The sequence below is a fragment of the Oxyura jamaicensis genome, chromosome 2 (genome assembly GCF_011077185.1).
Source record: "Oxyura jamaicensis isolate SHBP4307 breed ruddy duck chromosome 2, BPBGC_Ojam_1.0, whole genome shotgun sequence".
In the NCBI taxonomy this organism is placed as follows: domain Eukaryota; kingdom Metazoa; phylum Chordata; class Aves; order Anseriformes; family Anatidae; genus Oxyura; species Oxyura jamaicensis.
Window position 1 is genome coordinate 51,761,845 of NC_048894.1, and position 16,284 is coordinate 51,778,128.

The window sequence follows — 16,284 nt, forward strand, 5'->3', positions numbered from 1 at the left end:
TATGTAAATACACTGGTCAGTTTTAATTATGTGGGTCAGGAAGTGTTTTTAAGGTGAATAACTTCTAATTATAAACATTTCTTACAGTGTAAATTCTAACAAAAGCTTACAGAGGGATAGCGTACTTCTATTTATTGTATATGTGCATTACTTGCCATTTTGGAATTGTGATGAAGGACGGGAAATTAACTTTCAAGCAACCTTCAAAGGCTGTGTTTAAATCTCTTAATTACAGCTAAGTGTAGCTCTCAGCTGAGAAGAAATGCCTGAGCTGTTTCTCTGCTAATTCATACTTGTCTGGCTGCAGCTGATAAAAGATTCCAGTTCTTTCTACAACAGCGTGGAAGGCTGCAAGACAGTACTAACAGGTACATAAAATGTGGTTATCCTGATGCTACTAGATTAAAAGCTCAGCTGATCAGGGCTCTAAATGCTATACAGAGATGCTGATTTAAAAAATAGTGACTGGCTAATTGGATGAAAGTTAACTGAGTACAGTGTTCAGGCATATACCTTCCAGAAGCTTAAGATTATATCCTGACCATAGTAGTCTAGAAAAATCATTCTAGCATCTTGATTTGATTGCTTCCAGAATAATTCCTGCAGGGCGGTGTATTGATTCCTCTGTTCTGTTAAATTTCAAGTATTTCGGTGTTTTGGTTGGTGAGCTGCAAAAACACATAATTAACCTGAATGTCTTCCTTATGGAAACAGCTGGATTTATGAGTGAGCTTGGCACTTGAAGTTTATGGGTCCTGCAGAAGAAGGATGGAGGCAGTGAGGTGGGGAAAGGGAAGAGTAGAACTTTGCAGGGTGAGGGGAGAGAGAGATAGGGGTGCATGTCTTTAGACAAACAGCTGAGTAGGAGTTATGGGGTAACCAACCCATGGGATACTGCTCGGGCACATCTAACCAAGACTAACTTGGGAAGACAGCTGTAAGTGCCGTCCTACTTTCTCCAGATGCTGTAGACTAATAGCCTTCTTGGACCTGAACAAGCTGTTTGTAGTATCTGTGTTCTTTCTGCATTTTCCTGTTACAAGATACATGACAAAACAAGATGTATGAATGTCTGCGTTTAGATTAACCACTGCTAAGCAGGGCTTAAATAAGCTTTTTGGAGCCCAGTGCTTAATCTGGCCAAGTAATGCTCCTGGCAGTCAGTACAGGGATTGCAGGAAGGTTTATTAGATGTGTTGCTGCTTTGGAGAGAGGGTACCTCATAACCAATTGGGTAGAATTAATTATTCCTCCTTTCAAATCTGAAAGCTGTGTGGTAAATGTGTCACAAAGTCATGGAATGGTTTCAGCTGGAAGGGACCTCTGGAGGTGATCTGATCCATCTCACCTGCTCAAGGTGACTTTAATCAAGTAGCTCCTACTGAGTCATATTGAAAGCATTCCTGAAATGATTGCTTTTTTTTTTTTTTTTTTTTACATTGTTATTTCTATTGTTTTTATTTTGACTCCCATCACTTAGGGAGAACAGTGGAAAAATCTGTAAGATACCAGAATACTTTGTCTGAAAACTTGCAGTAAGAAACTTGGTAAAAACCAATCTTTCTCTTGCTGAAAAATGTGAAGAAACATTTTAAGTGCTAACAAGTGTGTTGTTGTTCCTCTTCAAAGAAATATCTCTTTGCCTTTGAATTCAGAAATGATTATAAAAGCGAGTAGCTGAAAGTTGTAGGTCAAAAAGTCTGTTCAGTTGGACCTTGACTTGCAGGAGAAAGGGGCAGAAGGAACCTCATAAGGGTCAACAAAAGCAAATGCAGCATCTGGGATGTAATAACACCATATAACAGTGTGGGTGGAGACAGACTGGTCTCTTTCTAAGCAACTTGGCAGAAACGGACCTGAGTTAGGAGCAAATGGTTCTCACAGGCACTGAGCTGGACTGTGCTGCAGCCTGCGCCTGCTGAGTGGGAGAGGAAAGGAAAGGCAGAGCCAGGCTCTGCTTGGAGGTGTGCGTTAAGAGGATGGGAGGCACAGACGCAGCTGCCATCAGGGAAATTGCAGTTGTATGTTAGGAGAAGCAAAGCTTCACTGTGAGGGTGTTCCCCCAGAAGAGGGGCCTCGAGCAGTTGTGGCATTGCCCTTTGTTGGAGGTGTTCAGGCAGGAAGCCAAGCAACCCAGTCCACTGTCCCTGTTCTGAGAAGCAGCTTAAACCACATCATCTCCAGAGGTTAGATCCCTCTTCTTGCTATGATTCTGTGAGAATAGATGAAATATTTCTCCTTTAATGAGAAATTCACTATTTGAGCAGCTTGCCAGTGCAAAAGTAATTAAGTGTTGCTCTGAAACATCCCGTAGCCGTAGGGTGGTGAAGTAAAAGAGTGATAGGCTCATGCAGGTGCAGTTTGCTGAAATTCAGAGGCTGTTAGACCAAAGCAGTGAGCTTAATGGTTTTCTGCTTAATTAATGGAAAACAGTCTTTTGAAAAACAAGAAGAAAAATGCTCTCTTACCTATTTGTAAAACATTACTGGTAGTACTAGTACTTGATATAGTAATGAAATATGCTGTCCTGGTGGGGAATCTTACCATCTCAAGCCCCAGACTTGGTAAAAACCTAGCATCTTACCTGTTCAGTGCATAGCAGGATGGCAGCATTAACAGATTTGCCTTTCTTTTCCACCTGACATTGTTCATGGGACTGCAGCCAGTCCTAATCTCACTACTTATTTTACTTTCATTTCTGAGATAGTTTTAGGCAGCTGGGCTAACATGGAAAGAAAAAATCCCTTACACCAGCTGTTTTATTTGAAGGACAGTTGGGGGGAGGGGGGGAGTGTGATGAAATGTGTTAATTTTACTTCATTTTAAAAGTAGCACTAGTATTTTTCTTCTGTCTTAAAGATTGTCATTCTTAGAATGAAGCTACCATTCTTCAAGACCAGAGTCATGCATAAAGAAAATGATTTCCTGGAGGAACTCGGAGTTAGGAGAAGAAAACAGGTCATCGAGATACACACATTGAACTGCAAGGGCAAAGCAGTGAACCTGCCATGCAGTAGTGTTTTCACTGTGTCAGCTACAGGTGTTACTGGTTGAAATAAGCTTTTAAAGAGGATAGGATTTTCTTGCTTGTTTGTAGTCAATTTTACCCCAAACAAGCATGTCACCCACCCACCCACCCCCCTTCAAGCAGAACAACGTAGGTAACTGTTACCAGAATTTTTCACTGGGCAATCGAACATTCCAGGGCTGACTTGTTTGTATTTTTAAGGTTTGTAATATGTAGTCAGGCTTCCACAGCTCTATGTATGCTTTTAGTGATCTGAGCTAGTAGGAATGTTTCAGGGCTGTGACTTCACAAAGCATTCATGCTAGTTATTCAATGAAAAAGCAGTAAGTGTTTCTCTGGTGATTTTATAGCTATTTTAATACCATAAGATCACAGTCAGTGCTTCTGGACTGTTGTCATTTTACCTTAAATTTTGGATTTATAAGCTCATATATTTTTTTTCTTTAAGTGCTTTGTAAAGTTTTAACAAAAATTACCTAATCACTAGTTAAATTTCAAGAAAGGAAAAAAAAAAAAACACCACAAGTGCCCTGTGGATACTTTCCAGTTTTATTCTGCTGCCATAACATAGTCACACAGAAGAGTTGAAGTGTAACAGATCATGCTCTGCAGTCAAATATTTTTGATAACATTTAAACAAACTTGCTCAAAAAAAATTCCCTCGTTCTTTATTTGCAGGGAATAAATTAATTAAACACAAAAGTAAAAACACATACATGCTTGAAATAAAATTTGACATAAGTATTTAAAAAATTGGGGGAACATTAATTAAGAATGAAGCCTCAGAACCAGCCTGATGTTCTTATATATTTTAAATCACCATAAGCTAAAGTGGAACATATTTTATTTACTCCTCAAACTTAAGTGCAGTACAACACCGTTGAAGTGCCTTGGCACAAAAATAATATACAAATAATTAATAGACTAGGCCATTGGTAAATGTATCACTTGTTATTTTTTCTTAATGCTTTAAGAAGTGTGCAGCAGCTGAAGCCAAATGTGACAATATTTGTTCCTGTCCATCTCTATTCCCTAGAGTATATCACTTAGCTACCTACAAAGCTGTAGGTAGATTTAAAACCCCAAGTACAAATTAACAGGATGGAAGCACATGCCTAAAACAAGCATGTTCATCCAAGCTTTCAACTGCAGAAATGGAAGCTGAGCTCAACTTTCCAGGCAGTTCTTTCTTAAATACACAATGGGTTTATGTGCTGTTATGGAGCTGACTGAAGTTTAGACCAAAGTCAGCTGTAAGCAGCCACTGAATTGAATTAATGTCTTGAGCTCATAGTAATAAACCTTTTTTTTTCCCACGTTCACAAGCTCCACTCCTATTAATGTTGTCGTGTGTGATTAAACTGGGAACTCAAACATATACAGCTCTCAGTCTTCCCTAGGTGTGCTGTAAGTGGGCTTGTAATATGTGAAATTAACAAAGTGCAAACGATTACCAAAAGCAAAATCTGACATTTGATTATCTTTTATCCTCAAAGGATTTTGTTTTGCTTCTTATAGCCTTTAAATTACAATTTAATACTTGGAAATACTTTTAAAACTGTACATATTAGCCTTTATGTAGAGAAAAATTATGAACAGTTACACTTTTCCTATTAATCCATATAATTCAGCTTTAAGAAGCAGAACAGAATATATATCTGAAAAACATCTAGTTATATAAACATCTTCACCTTGTAAATTAAAGATTAAATAAAGATATTTAACAATATCCTTGCTACTCTAAAAACAAAATTTAGGTATTTAAAAAGAATTGCATTTATTCAGTAGGATTGTTCTTAAGGTTGCTTTTGTTTTTTTTTCCAATGATACAGCTTTATGGAAATAAGCACTGTAACTTAAAAAAAGCTTTCTGTGCCACTCTTACATGAAGAGATTAATAAATGAAAAAGCCTATGCTTGAGAATGAGGGAGGGAAAAGAATAAGTGCTTACTATCATTCCAGAAAACATGAGCTCTGTAGTAAAGTGACATGGAAGGCGTGATGGAACAGAACTAAGAGTTGTTGGTATTTTTTTTCCATTACTACCATTTTAGTGGAACAGTAATGCAATAGATATTCTGGTTGTGTCTGTCCTACTAAAAAATACTTTGTCTTCCCCATCTCATGGAAAAGCTATTAGATAGATGCTTAGCCCTTACTGAATAATTCCCACAAGTTGCTTTTAATAATACTTAAAACAACAAAAGAAAAAGTAAAATCAAGTCAAAGTGCAAGCCACCTTGTTTCAGCCCTTCATAAAGTGTTAATATTTTCCCTCATTCATCTTAACTTATTTTTTAAATATAAAAGCTGAATGAGCCATTAGGAACTTAGAGTCCTTCTTTACTCCTCATTGTACACACATAACAGTAGACATCCTCTACTCAGCCCAAATGAATTTGGAGTTTTGTTTTCAAAATTATCATAGAAATATAATATTTTTAAGATGCCCTACTTCTAAATGATCAGAAGCACTAAGGAAATCTAACTTACCCTATTGTAACAAGGATTTCTCTGAGTAAAACAGGGAGAATATTTAAAAGAAGTTTTTAAAATTATGTAAAAGTTAATTTTTCCTTTCAAGTTTCTATAAGGTACAATAACCTTACTATGATTGCACTGTAAACTGTTCCAGCAGTCTGATTTAAACAAACTTGATATTCCAAAGCCTAAGTGTTGGAGGCTAAGAAACTGAAAAAATACTGTAGAAGAGGTTATTGATTACAAGTGGAAAGAATGATAGTTGAGTTCATTCCTACAGTAATTCTAGAATTTGTCTAGGTTATTCAGGTTTTGGGGAGCAAGTTTGAACTCCTCTGAGCATAATTCACCTGAGAAGCACAGTTAGTGGAAAACTCCTATTCTCGTTACTAACTGCCAGCATTTTTAATGCTGTATGTTAACTTAGTCTTGTTTTAATCTGACCTTCTGAAATGAAGATCAACAATAGCGTGACTTGAGCCACACAGAAAAGGACTCACAACAGAAGTTCCATTAGTTAAGCTGTGGCCAGGGACTCCAACGTCACTCTTGCTAGTAATAACTTTGCTGGAAAGAAAAAAAAACAACCCCAACAAGATGTATTGTTAGGGCTTGGAAGGGGGAAACAATAACAAAAGAGGAAAAAGAAGATGAAGATTTTATCTTCGGGTACCATATACTATTAAAGTACCATTTAGAAAAAAGGCAGCAAATAGGAAACTTGAAGATAGTTTTACCCACAGAAAACAATTTAAAATATATCTGTAACCACAAAATTTCAGTACTTAAAATGCTGCTATTTTGCTTGCTTCTCGAACCCCACTCAAATAAGCTCCTGTAACGGTCTGAGGAAAGTGCCTGTTTGTGGCCTGCATTAAAAGAAGAAAAAGTGAGTTGTTTCTAAAACTATTAAAACAGTTAGAATTTCAATTTATAAGATCAGTTATGTTTTCCCTAAGCACATAACAACATTTTAAAATGGTATGGGAAACTTGTTTGAAAGAGTTTAAGAGGAAAGACTTATTATTTTTGGCACCATCAAAATCTGCAAGCAAGGTAGTAGTCTGTTTTGCTATCTGTACTTCAGTGAGATGCGTAAGTACTGTTTCAATATAGAAGGCACCTGTGCCATCAGTGGCATGCATTTGGTATGTTAACCACAAATGCAGTAACAGCAAGATAATTTGACTAAAAATACAAGTGGAGCATGTTGTCTTGTCATATGACATTCTTAGGGTTATGCAGTTTGCTCCCAACCCGAGATAATAGGAATTAAAATTTTAGAAATTGTGTCAAAGTCAAGAAACATTAGTGTATTTGTGTAATAGAATAACATTTATATGCTACCTCTAAATTGATGACTGTTGGCTAACAAAAGACTATCTTTCATAAATAGTTCCCCAATAACCTTAAGCAACAGTAACAAAGACACTTACCTCACCAGCAAAAAAAATTTTTCCTTGTATGTCTTCAGCTATAATGTCATAAGCTTCACCACTGCCACCTGTTCTTACGAAGCTGTACGCCATCTGGAGCCATGGATCTTTGCTCCATCGAGTAACAAAAAACTTTACTGGGTCTGGAACCTCCTGTGTAATCAAGGTGAAACTTAGTGCTACACAGAAGAGCTTGTATTTGGATAGCTTTCCATAATCTTTAGACAGTATGCAGTATTATTACAACACAGATTGAACTAAATTCCAGAATTAAATTCCAGTTTTCCTTTGGCGACGAGTGGCATAATAATTTGTTTGCTAGACATGTCTGAAACCTTACAGTTGCACTGTTTTGAATGCAACAAATCTGGATATTGTACTATATCTAGAACTACACAGAAAAAAAAAATCCTGTTAAAATAGTGCATAGTCTTGCAAGCATATAAAACCAGTATCAACATCATTCAGTATGTTTGTGTGTATAACATGAGAACTTTATGCCTTAGTAAGGCATAATGCTTTGCAAATTCTAGCTTGTTAAATCTCAAAATATAATCTCCATTTTGTGGATTATTTTATTCCAATGAAGAAATAACGTTGCTTGTCTAATATCAGAAAGTGAGCTACTTTGAAAGCTAGGTTCAGGGAGAAAACAGAAAACTAAGTCCATAATTAAGCCTTGACAGTAATACCATGTATTCTTTGTTGTCACGTTACACCATGTAAATTCCACACAGTTCTACCAAAAAGAGCCTGAATAACTACAAGGCCTTGGTTAACTACAGCTGTGTCTTACTGTTAAGGGGGTTGTGATCAGCAGACAAAAGTACCTCTGGTTTGTCTCTTGAACAACATCTGGTATCAACAAATAAGACTATTCTGTTCAGGTAGCACCCAAAATACTAAAGCTCAAGCAATCAAAACAAGGACTGGCCATATGAACAACAAGAACAGCTACATATGGCAAGTTGCATGGGCATCCCAGAATTGGTACACCCCTAGAAGCCACCTCATCTTTGAAAATCCTGCAGCGTTGTGGACAGATGACTGAAATTCACAGCTGCTATAAACCACAGGAACAAAGATGAGAGAATCATCCTTCTGGGCTAGTGCCAAAACCCAAGGCCTGTTTGCTGCCTGTACATTCTCATGAGATCAAAAATGCAGATACGGGGACTTGCATTGCCATGATTCTAGTAACTGTAAAGCTGTCACCAAAAGTTTGTTTAGGAAAAAAAGGAAGGCTTTTGGATGCCAAAATCTTTCCAAGATTGTTAGTCCAAGCATTCCCTGAGACCTAACTGCTTGAAGTAATTTAACTATAAGCTATTACAGTCCATTAAGTAGAGTGCAAATAACATTGTTAAGTAATAACTTTCTGCTTGCCCCAGATGTCTGATTTTCCTATTTCTAGGATTCCTGCTTATCCTGGTGATGAGCCGCTGGGGAAGTAAGGGAATTTTTACTCTGTTTCTTTACAGTCAAGCTATAGGGCCCTTGACTGATCATCTTGCTTGTACTTCCACCCCAAGGTATCTCACAAAGGGCCGTTTCTTATTAAAGGAATAACTTTCCCACACGCCTGCATCCAATTTCAGTGGCTTTTTACACTAGAGGAAAAAAAAAGAATTATTATGCTTAAAGCTTTTATGATGTATTAGAAGCAGGCATAACCAACAAAAAGTTTGGAAAAAGTGCCAGTTAAGAAGTGTATTACCTTCCTAAAGTACTGATTTATTTTAATTGTCATTTCTAAAAGCACTTTGAAGGAAAGTTCATTTCTGGTGTTTTATTCAATATGCTTTTCCTTGGGACAGATCTAAGAAATCTTAAGACATATTTTTTAGACAAGGGACCAAACATGATGTTTTTACCGTATCTCAAAGGACACATATTTCCTCAAACACACAGAAAAAGAAAGAAGAAAACAGAAAAGCTTTGATATTTTAGACATCAGGTAATACAACCAAAAGCTTCATGTCTGTTGGCAAGTTAATTCATGTCTTCTAAGAGAAGAGGCTTCTCTTACCTGCTCCTTAAACAGCTCTCGAAGTACAGTCATACACTGTTGCAGTACTTGTTTATCATCTAAATTCTTAATGGTTGTCACAGCATCTCCAGTGACCACTGACATTAAAATGCTTTGTTTGCCCTAGATACAAAACATTAACATATTGTATCACTTCAAAATTACTAGTTGAGGTATTTCTTGAAAGAGATTTTCATTCTAGAGGAAATTAATTCCTTAGAATAAAGAGTTCATATTATTCAGTATTTATGCTCAAATAAATTACATTCACTAATGTTGGTGGGGGGGAGGGGGTTGACACAAATCTGTATCAGGTGACAGCTCCACTTACAACTCACAGAATTCATTGAAGACTTCCTGTCTACCTATTGAAAGGTTACACCAAAAAAAATGACCTTTAGAGTCCTACTCTTTGTGACAGACTTGTCAAGCTCCTCTTGTGTTCAAAACTTCACATTAACTCTACTCCAATTTCAAAAAATGTTAAAAGAGACTATTTAAATACTAGCTAGATATGTTTCTGGATTTAAGCCAATGCTTAAAGCCTTTGACGCAGTCCCCACATGACATCTTGATCTCCAAATTGGAGAGAGATGAAGAGGGGACCACTCAGTGAATAAGGAACTGGCTTGAAGGCTGCACCCAGAGAGTGGTGGTCAATGGCTTTATTGAGCCTCTGTCTCAGTTGGAGGCTGGTGATGAGTGGTGTCCTTCAGGGGTCTGTCCTGAGACCGGTGCTGTTTAATACCTTTATCAATGACATAGTGGGATCGAGTGCACCCTCAGCAAGTTTGCAGATGACACCAAGCTAAGTGGTGCAGTTGATAGAAGGGATGCCATCCAAAGGGACCTGGGCAAGCTCTACATGAGCCAGCAGTGTGTGCTTGCAGCCCAGAAGGCCAACTACATCCTGGGCTGCATCAACAGAGGGGTGGCCAGAAGGGTGAGGGAGGTGATTGTCCCCCTCTGCTCTGTCCTTGTGAGGCCCCACCTGGAGAGCTGCATCCAGGTCTGGGGCCCCCAGCACAAGAAGGATGTGGGGCTGTTAGAGCGGGGCCAGAGGAGGGCTACAAAGTTACTCAGAGGGCTGGAGCACCTCTCCTGTGAAGAAAGGCTTAGAGAGCTGGGGATGTTCAGCATGGAGAAGAGAAAGCTCTGGGGTGACCTCACTGCAGCTTTTCAATAAAGAGGGCTTATAGAAATGATGGACAGCAACTTTTTGCTTGGGCAGGTAATGATAGGACAAGGGGAAATGGTTTAAAACTGAAAGAGGATACATTTAGATTAGAAATTAGGAGGAAATTCTTCACTGTAGAAGGGTGGTGAGGCACTGGCGCAGGTTGTCCAGAGCAGCTGTGGATGTCCCATCCCTGGAGGTGTTCAAGGCCAGGCTGGATGGGACTTTGGGCAACCTGGTCTGGTGGGAGGTGTCCCTGCCCATGACAGGGGGTTGGAACCGGGTGGTCTTTAAGGTCCCTTCCAACCTAAGCAATGTTATGGTTCAATGTTAAGTCCTTAGCATCTGATTCTGACCAAAGAAAGCAAAGCTCAGTTCTCCTGATGCTTTCTTTCACTTCAATAAATTTGCTGTGATTCAGTGGTTTCAAAGATTAAGCAGTGACTGTAGAATACCACACAGGCTGTCAAATCCATTAAATTCCTCCTCTCTTACCTATAAGGCAATTTTTCTGTTATTAAACTTGATAGCTCTCAGAGAGCAATTATCTATTCTATTAACTATAGACAGCACACTGAATCTCATGTGGAATGAGCTCTTAAGTATTAAGGAAAAAACTTTACGGAGAGCCATATACAGGTATTGATACTGTAATAACAGAGCGCAGCCTTCACAGGATAGTTCTTTTTTGGTTAAGTCGTGAGATTACAAAATTACTTTTAATTGATGCCAAGTATAAGCAGCACTTGTTAAAGCTTGAAAAAGCGTGTAGTGTGTCTGCTTGGAACTGTCAGGGAAGGGAAAGAACGTCAATACACTTGTTTGAATTGGTTTTGAAATCCATGAGTTTGGCCTCGCAGACCTCAGTTTCATACAAAACCTATTGTTTGTTTTCTGCTGCTTCACAGTCATTCAGGTCACTGCAAGCCAGCAGGTAAATTGGCATGAACTTTTTTAGGTTTAAGTAGGGAAACAAAAGTCCTAAACTGGAAGTGACTGGCAGACTTTCACATATTTGTTCATCTGCAGTTAGGTGTTACACACTTGTTTTTAGAACAGCTTTACACTAAAAATATTAAATTTACTTGTATGTTATTTTGTAGACAAATCTGGGAAAACACTGCCATTTATTACAAAGTATAAATCAACTTTTTTCTTGCTAAATAGTGATTCCACTTACTTCAAGAGTAGCAGAAAAAAAAAAAAAAAAAAGCTTTCAATTTTCAGTAATTATGGCACCTAGATTACAGACTGTATTTCTGAAGGGACAACAGAAAATACAGATGGTGTTTGATACCTCTGGATCCATGTCATAGAAGACACTAAAAAGTCCACGTTGGCTGGAATTGGGCGGAACATGACCAAAAAAATCAGCTCCTTGAATTTTACTGTCCCAAAATCTATAAGGAAACTGCAAGGCGATCTAGAGAAAAAGAGAGGGAATCTAATTATTTCATACTACAGAACTCAAATGTTTTCTAACTCTTTTTCCTTTTTCTATTCAATTAGAGACACAATTCTGTAAAGGGGTCTCAACAAAATGTATGGGCCTGTTCACCAAGGGGAACAGGGAGGGAAATAAAACTGAAGTCCCTGAACTTGAAAACAAAATCAAGTTCACAATTTAATTCACTATGGAAAATGCTCAAATTCGGCAGAGTTTTTACAAACTTAATGCAGACCTCAGAAATTACCCACAATGGATGGAGATAACTGAATCTTTCCTTTAGATTTCCACACTGCTATTGTCTGGTTTCTGGCATTCCTTCTGTCACTATTTCGGTTCTAAGCACAGACCCGATGAGGGATCTTTTCAGGAGCAGCTGTCTTTTTGCACTGGGAAAATGTAGATCTTACACTGGTCAAATACACAGCTTTCAGTATTCCTCTGATGTAGTTCATATATTTATTAGGTCAAAAGGAACAGGAATAAGAGAGAATATTATGAGAATTTTGGAGGATCTAAGATCAATATAAGGCTTGCACAAAAAGTTTAAGCTGTGAAATGATTCTGCAAACAATGTCTTTTAAAAAACAGATTTGAGTTGGGAATCCTAAGAAATCTGTGATCCTTAGCATTTTTCTTTTCTGAGCATTTTAACAACGTACACTGTGCAGATTAAAAAATAAATGAACACAACTATTTCCATTGAATTTCTCTAACAGTGTAGAAATAGAGAAAAGAAGCAGCTCTGTAAAATGTTTCTTTCCATGCTTCTTTTCCCTGTCTTAGCCCCTCCAAAACTGCATGTAACAGACATGGCACTGAAGATTTTTGGCTAGAGGATACAAGTAAAACCAAACATGTAGGTGAACCCTGAGAAATGCACAGCAAAAGCAACAGGGCCAAAGCACCCAAAATTTCTGTGAAAAGAAGCTGAAATATATTCCAAATTTACTTACCTTCTCAATGACTCCTGCTCCCAAACTATTAATGGCTTTAATTTTTTTTTCTGACAGTGGAGGATTGAACTGAATGGCATTTTTCTGAAGAAGGGCTAGTGGTATGGTCACCAATACCTGAGAAAAATAATTACAGTCACAATAGCAGCAAAAGCTGAACACCACATTTAAGCCTAATAGCATCCTCTTAACTGTTTCGGATTTTTCATGTAGGATGCAGCATAATACCCAGCAGACGTCTCAAGATTAGTGTCTGATTTTACTGCACATTGCATTCAGGTGAGAACAGGTCCCTCAGTTCACTCACTGGCTTTTAAGTTGAAGTCTGCTGAATCGCTTGCATCACTGGCTAACCATGCCACTAATTTTAATACCTCCTGTAAATTATAGTCAGTGACTATCAGATGAAAAGAACCGTCTTTCTGAAAGGAGGAAAGATGTGTTTGTTTGTTTGTTTCCCTTCAGAGATTCCCACCCTTTAAAATCTGTTCAGCAACATGAGTGATGACAATCCAATTTTGATCACATTTAGGTATTATTTTTTAAATGCCTAAAGTGTAAAATATTCAGCACAAAACAGATGGGGTCGCAGGAAATAAGGGTGACTGAGAAACGTGGGTTGTTGAGTCCTGCATCCTAAAGGGAAAAGTTCCATGGGGCAGATTTACATGTCAAGTGGGGTAAAGCTGAGTAGGGAATGGAACAACAACAACGAAAAAAAAAACGCCATCTTAACTGTCACTTTGAAGACCAGATTAAAATCTATGCAATTCACATCTTTGTAGTACTACCTTTATAGACCTTAGTTCTTTAAAACCAACTAGTACTAAAAACTCAAGCATGTGGAATGAAAAATATATTCTGGGATATCCAAATACAGGTCATTGGAATATATGAGTTTTCATCTTTGAGAGACTTTAGAAATTGGACTAGAGAGTCTTCTTAGGGAAAGGGAGGGGAAAAAGTACATGTACTGTGGTCAATACTGCTCTTGTGTTCTCCAAAATCCATAAACTTGAAGCGTATCGTTTACCTTTTGGGTTCTCCACACTGTTCCTTCTGCAGTAGTGACCTGTACTTCTTCACCAGAATAGTCAATGCTCTGTACCTATTGAAAGGCAAACACAAAACTATTATACTACAAAATCTATACGTGCAATATAAATTCAGACAAGCATAGCTAATATAGCACCAGTCTGTAAACTAGCTGAATACAAATATCCAGAGAAATATTGAAAGAAAGAAGAAATCTTCTATGTAGCTGAAAAATCATGATTTTAACATATCAGGTCATCGCATTATGTTTAAGTACAGATGGTCCTCAGAGAGGATTTCCAGAAATAGTATAAAGTGTTCCTTACTGGAGAGTTCGTTACTGTTCATTACGGTATTCTTTAAAAATTCAAGTTAGATAAATTGATTTTTTATTACTGTAGACCTTTGATACTGCATTCATCAAATACTACGATTAAATTTATATAAAATTGAGACTGCACTCCATTTGGACTGCATTTAGACTAGAAATACAGGTGTGTTTTCAGTATTAAAGATTTAATATAAGTAGTAGTACTCAATGCTAATGGCAACATCAATGATTTAATTTCTGAGCAGTCAGAAGCTTAACTTGTCCTCTCTTTTCTTATAGCTAAGCTGGAATAACAGCAGGTGCAGATTTACCTGTTCAAAAAGAATACAGAGATAATGATGTGGTGCTTCAAAGTAAAGCAAGGCAGGTACTACATCAACCAGACTTACTGGGAAATTCAACCGGATGTCCAATCCTTCTGCCAGCGTATCGATTACTGTAGAATATCCCACAGTTAGAAGAGTGTGATCTCCAGCAAACTGGGCAAAAAATTCGTTATGGTCCCATGAGCGTGCAGATACCTGTGGGCAGAACATAACGAGCTGTCTCTACTGGTGAGGTGACATGGGTACTAGAAGTTCCAGAACTTAGAAGAAGCCACCCTAATTCCCTTCACTACTCAGGGAGGGGGGAGGAAAGTACAGCACGATAATACATAGCAGTGCTGACAAAATAAACGGCTTATTTTCCTAAAGCCTCTAAATGACGTGTAAATTGCTGGATTAAGGAAAGTAATCATATGAGTTGGTCACCAGCACGTAATTTATAGTTCTGCTTAGGACAGGGAAACAAACAACAACAAAAAAAAAGTAGTACAAAAATTCAGGTGGGTAGTAGTTGATTTACTTCAGTTTTCCCTCTCTAGCAAAGAAGCCAGATTTTACACCCCTAGGACTTCCAATACAAATCAAAATTCTTCCCACCATGAGGGGAAAATGAGATATTAAAAAATCTCAATATATTTTTTCTCTAGCTTTGCAGATTTTTCCATGTTATCTTTCATTGACAATAGAGATATTTGCACTAAGCAATCACTACTTGGCAGTTAAAAATCTGAAGCAGTTCTCAAACTGCTATTGAAATGCCAATTCCTAACACTGTTATTGCATTTACCTCATATTTTAATTTTCAGATCAACAAGAAAATAGGTTTTAACATCTTTCTTATTTCCCCTGGGTGCTAATGAAGTGGAAAAGCTTGACAGATCAAAATATTCTCCATTGACTGTCCTGGTATAACACTGTCTTGCAGATTTTTGCTATTTCTTATATGCTTCTCAGTTCAGATCAGATTTGTGCATCTGTACATATCAATCAGCTCTCCCACTACCAGAGTAAATTTGACCCTAAACATCTTTAACCCAAGCAACAGGACTAAGTAAATGACACACTGCAAACAACATCATACTTTGGTATTTCCTGAACCTTGGTTAACTCTGAAGTCGCGAGGAAAGCCAAGTATCACACAGGCAACAGAATACCTAGGAGTGGTGAACTGGGGCCCACCGTCATGGTGTTGGAACACTTCAGAAGTTAAATGCTTTTATTCTCAAGATACCTAGCAAGGTAGAGAAATACCTCAGTTTTTAAACACAACTGAGAAGCAGAAGTCACACACAACATCTGAGGCAGAGTAACTCTCCTGTGAATTCTACCACCCAGAATCTCAGCAAAATGCCCTGATTCCACTGCACCATCTACTCGGAACTTCTAAAGTTAAAGAGGTTATCGCTGCGAGCATGTCATGAACTCCCTTTAGATTACTTAAGGAGGTGCTAGAATTTGTGTCACGATGCTTTTGAAGAAAAGGTTAGGGGTGTAGGAATAGTTTAGGGCTAGCTGATTCTTCCTTGGGGCCACGGATGGATCAGATAGCTTGTCAATGTCATTTCCAACACTATTTTCTATAGAGCTCAACCATGTCAAAAAACAGCTGTCAAAACTCACCTGAGAGAGATTGCTGCCACAGGCGTACTCCAAGTTACTGAGATGGAACTGTAGTACTTTTTCTTCCAGCTCACTGAACTGGATACCAGACTCCTGAATGAAGGCTTTATAGATCTCCTGTATTTTCTCTGTAAAAGAACGTGTTTAAAATAAGAATATATCGTGGTTCATCAGAAGTCCTACTGCATTTCAGTATGCTATTCTCTGGATCACCTGATTTTCAAGCTTACTACTAGTTTGCACTAAGATCTTTTTCTTCTCCCCAGAAAAAGAAACACAAGATCCTTCTGGTGATAAAATGTAGCTCTGTTGTTTAAACATAGGTTTCCCTAGTAAAATCTTTTTAAAAAAAAAAATAATAATAATAATATATATATATATACACAATATATATATATATATACACACAATATATAT

At 37.8% G+C, this 16,284-nt stretch overlaps 1 protein-coding gene and 1 long non-coding RNA gene across 3 annotated transcripts in view; one reads left to right on the top strand and one right to left on the bottom strand.

Annotated features, from left to right (window-relative positions):
- Positions 1-651: 651 nt before the first annotated feature.
- Positions 652-13,582, top strand: LOC118161534. The gene is made up of 3 exons (XR_004748076.1): positions 652-663; positions 1,607-1,615; positions 12,993-13,582. It is a non-coding gene; the product is annotated as an uncharacterized LOC118161534 (long non-coding RNA).
- Positions 3,555-16,284, bottom strand: part of KDM1B (lysine demethylase 1B) — a 29,767-nt gene continuing 17,037 nt past the window's right edge. For both annotated transcript variants that reach the window (XM_035316995.1, XM_035316996.1), the window contains 8 exons: positions 15,868-15,995; positions 14,311-14,442; positions 13,589-13,663; positions 12,556-12,672; positions 11,450-11,575; positions 8,976-9,098; positions 6,947-7,099; positions 3,555-6,379 (listed from right to left, as the gene is read on the bottom strand). In XM_035316995.1, coding sequence (XP_035172886.1) covers positions 6,296-6,379; positions 6,947-7,099; positions 8,976-9,098; positions 11,450-11,575; positions 12,556-12,672; positions 13,589-13,663; positions 14,311-14,442; positions 15,868-15,995 — 938 coding nt within the window. In that variant the 3' untranslated portion in view covers positions 3,555-6,295. The remainder of the gene's footprint in view (positions 6,380-6,946; positions 7,100-8,975; positions 9,099-11,449; positions 11,576-12,555; positions 12,673-13,588; positions 13,664-14,310; positions 14,443-15,867; positions 15,996-16,284) is intronic.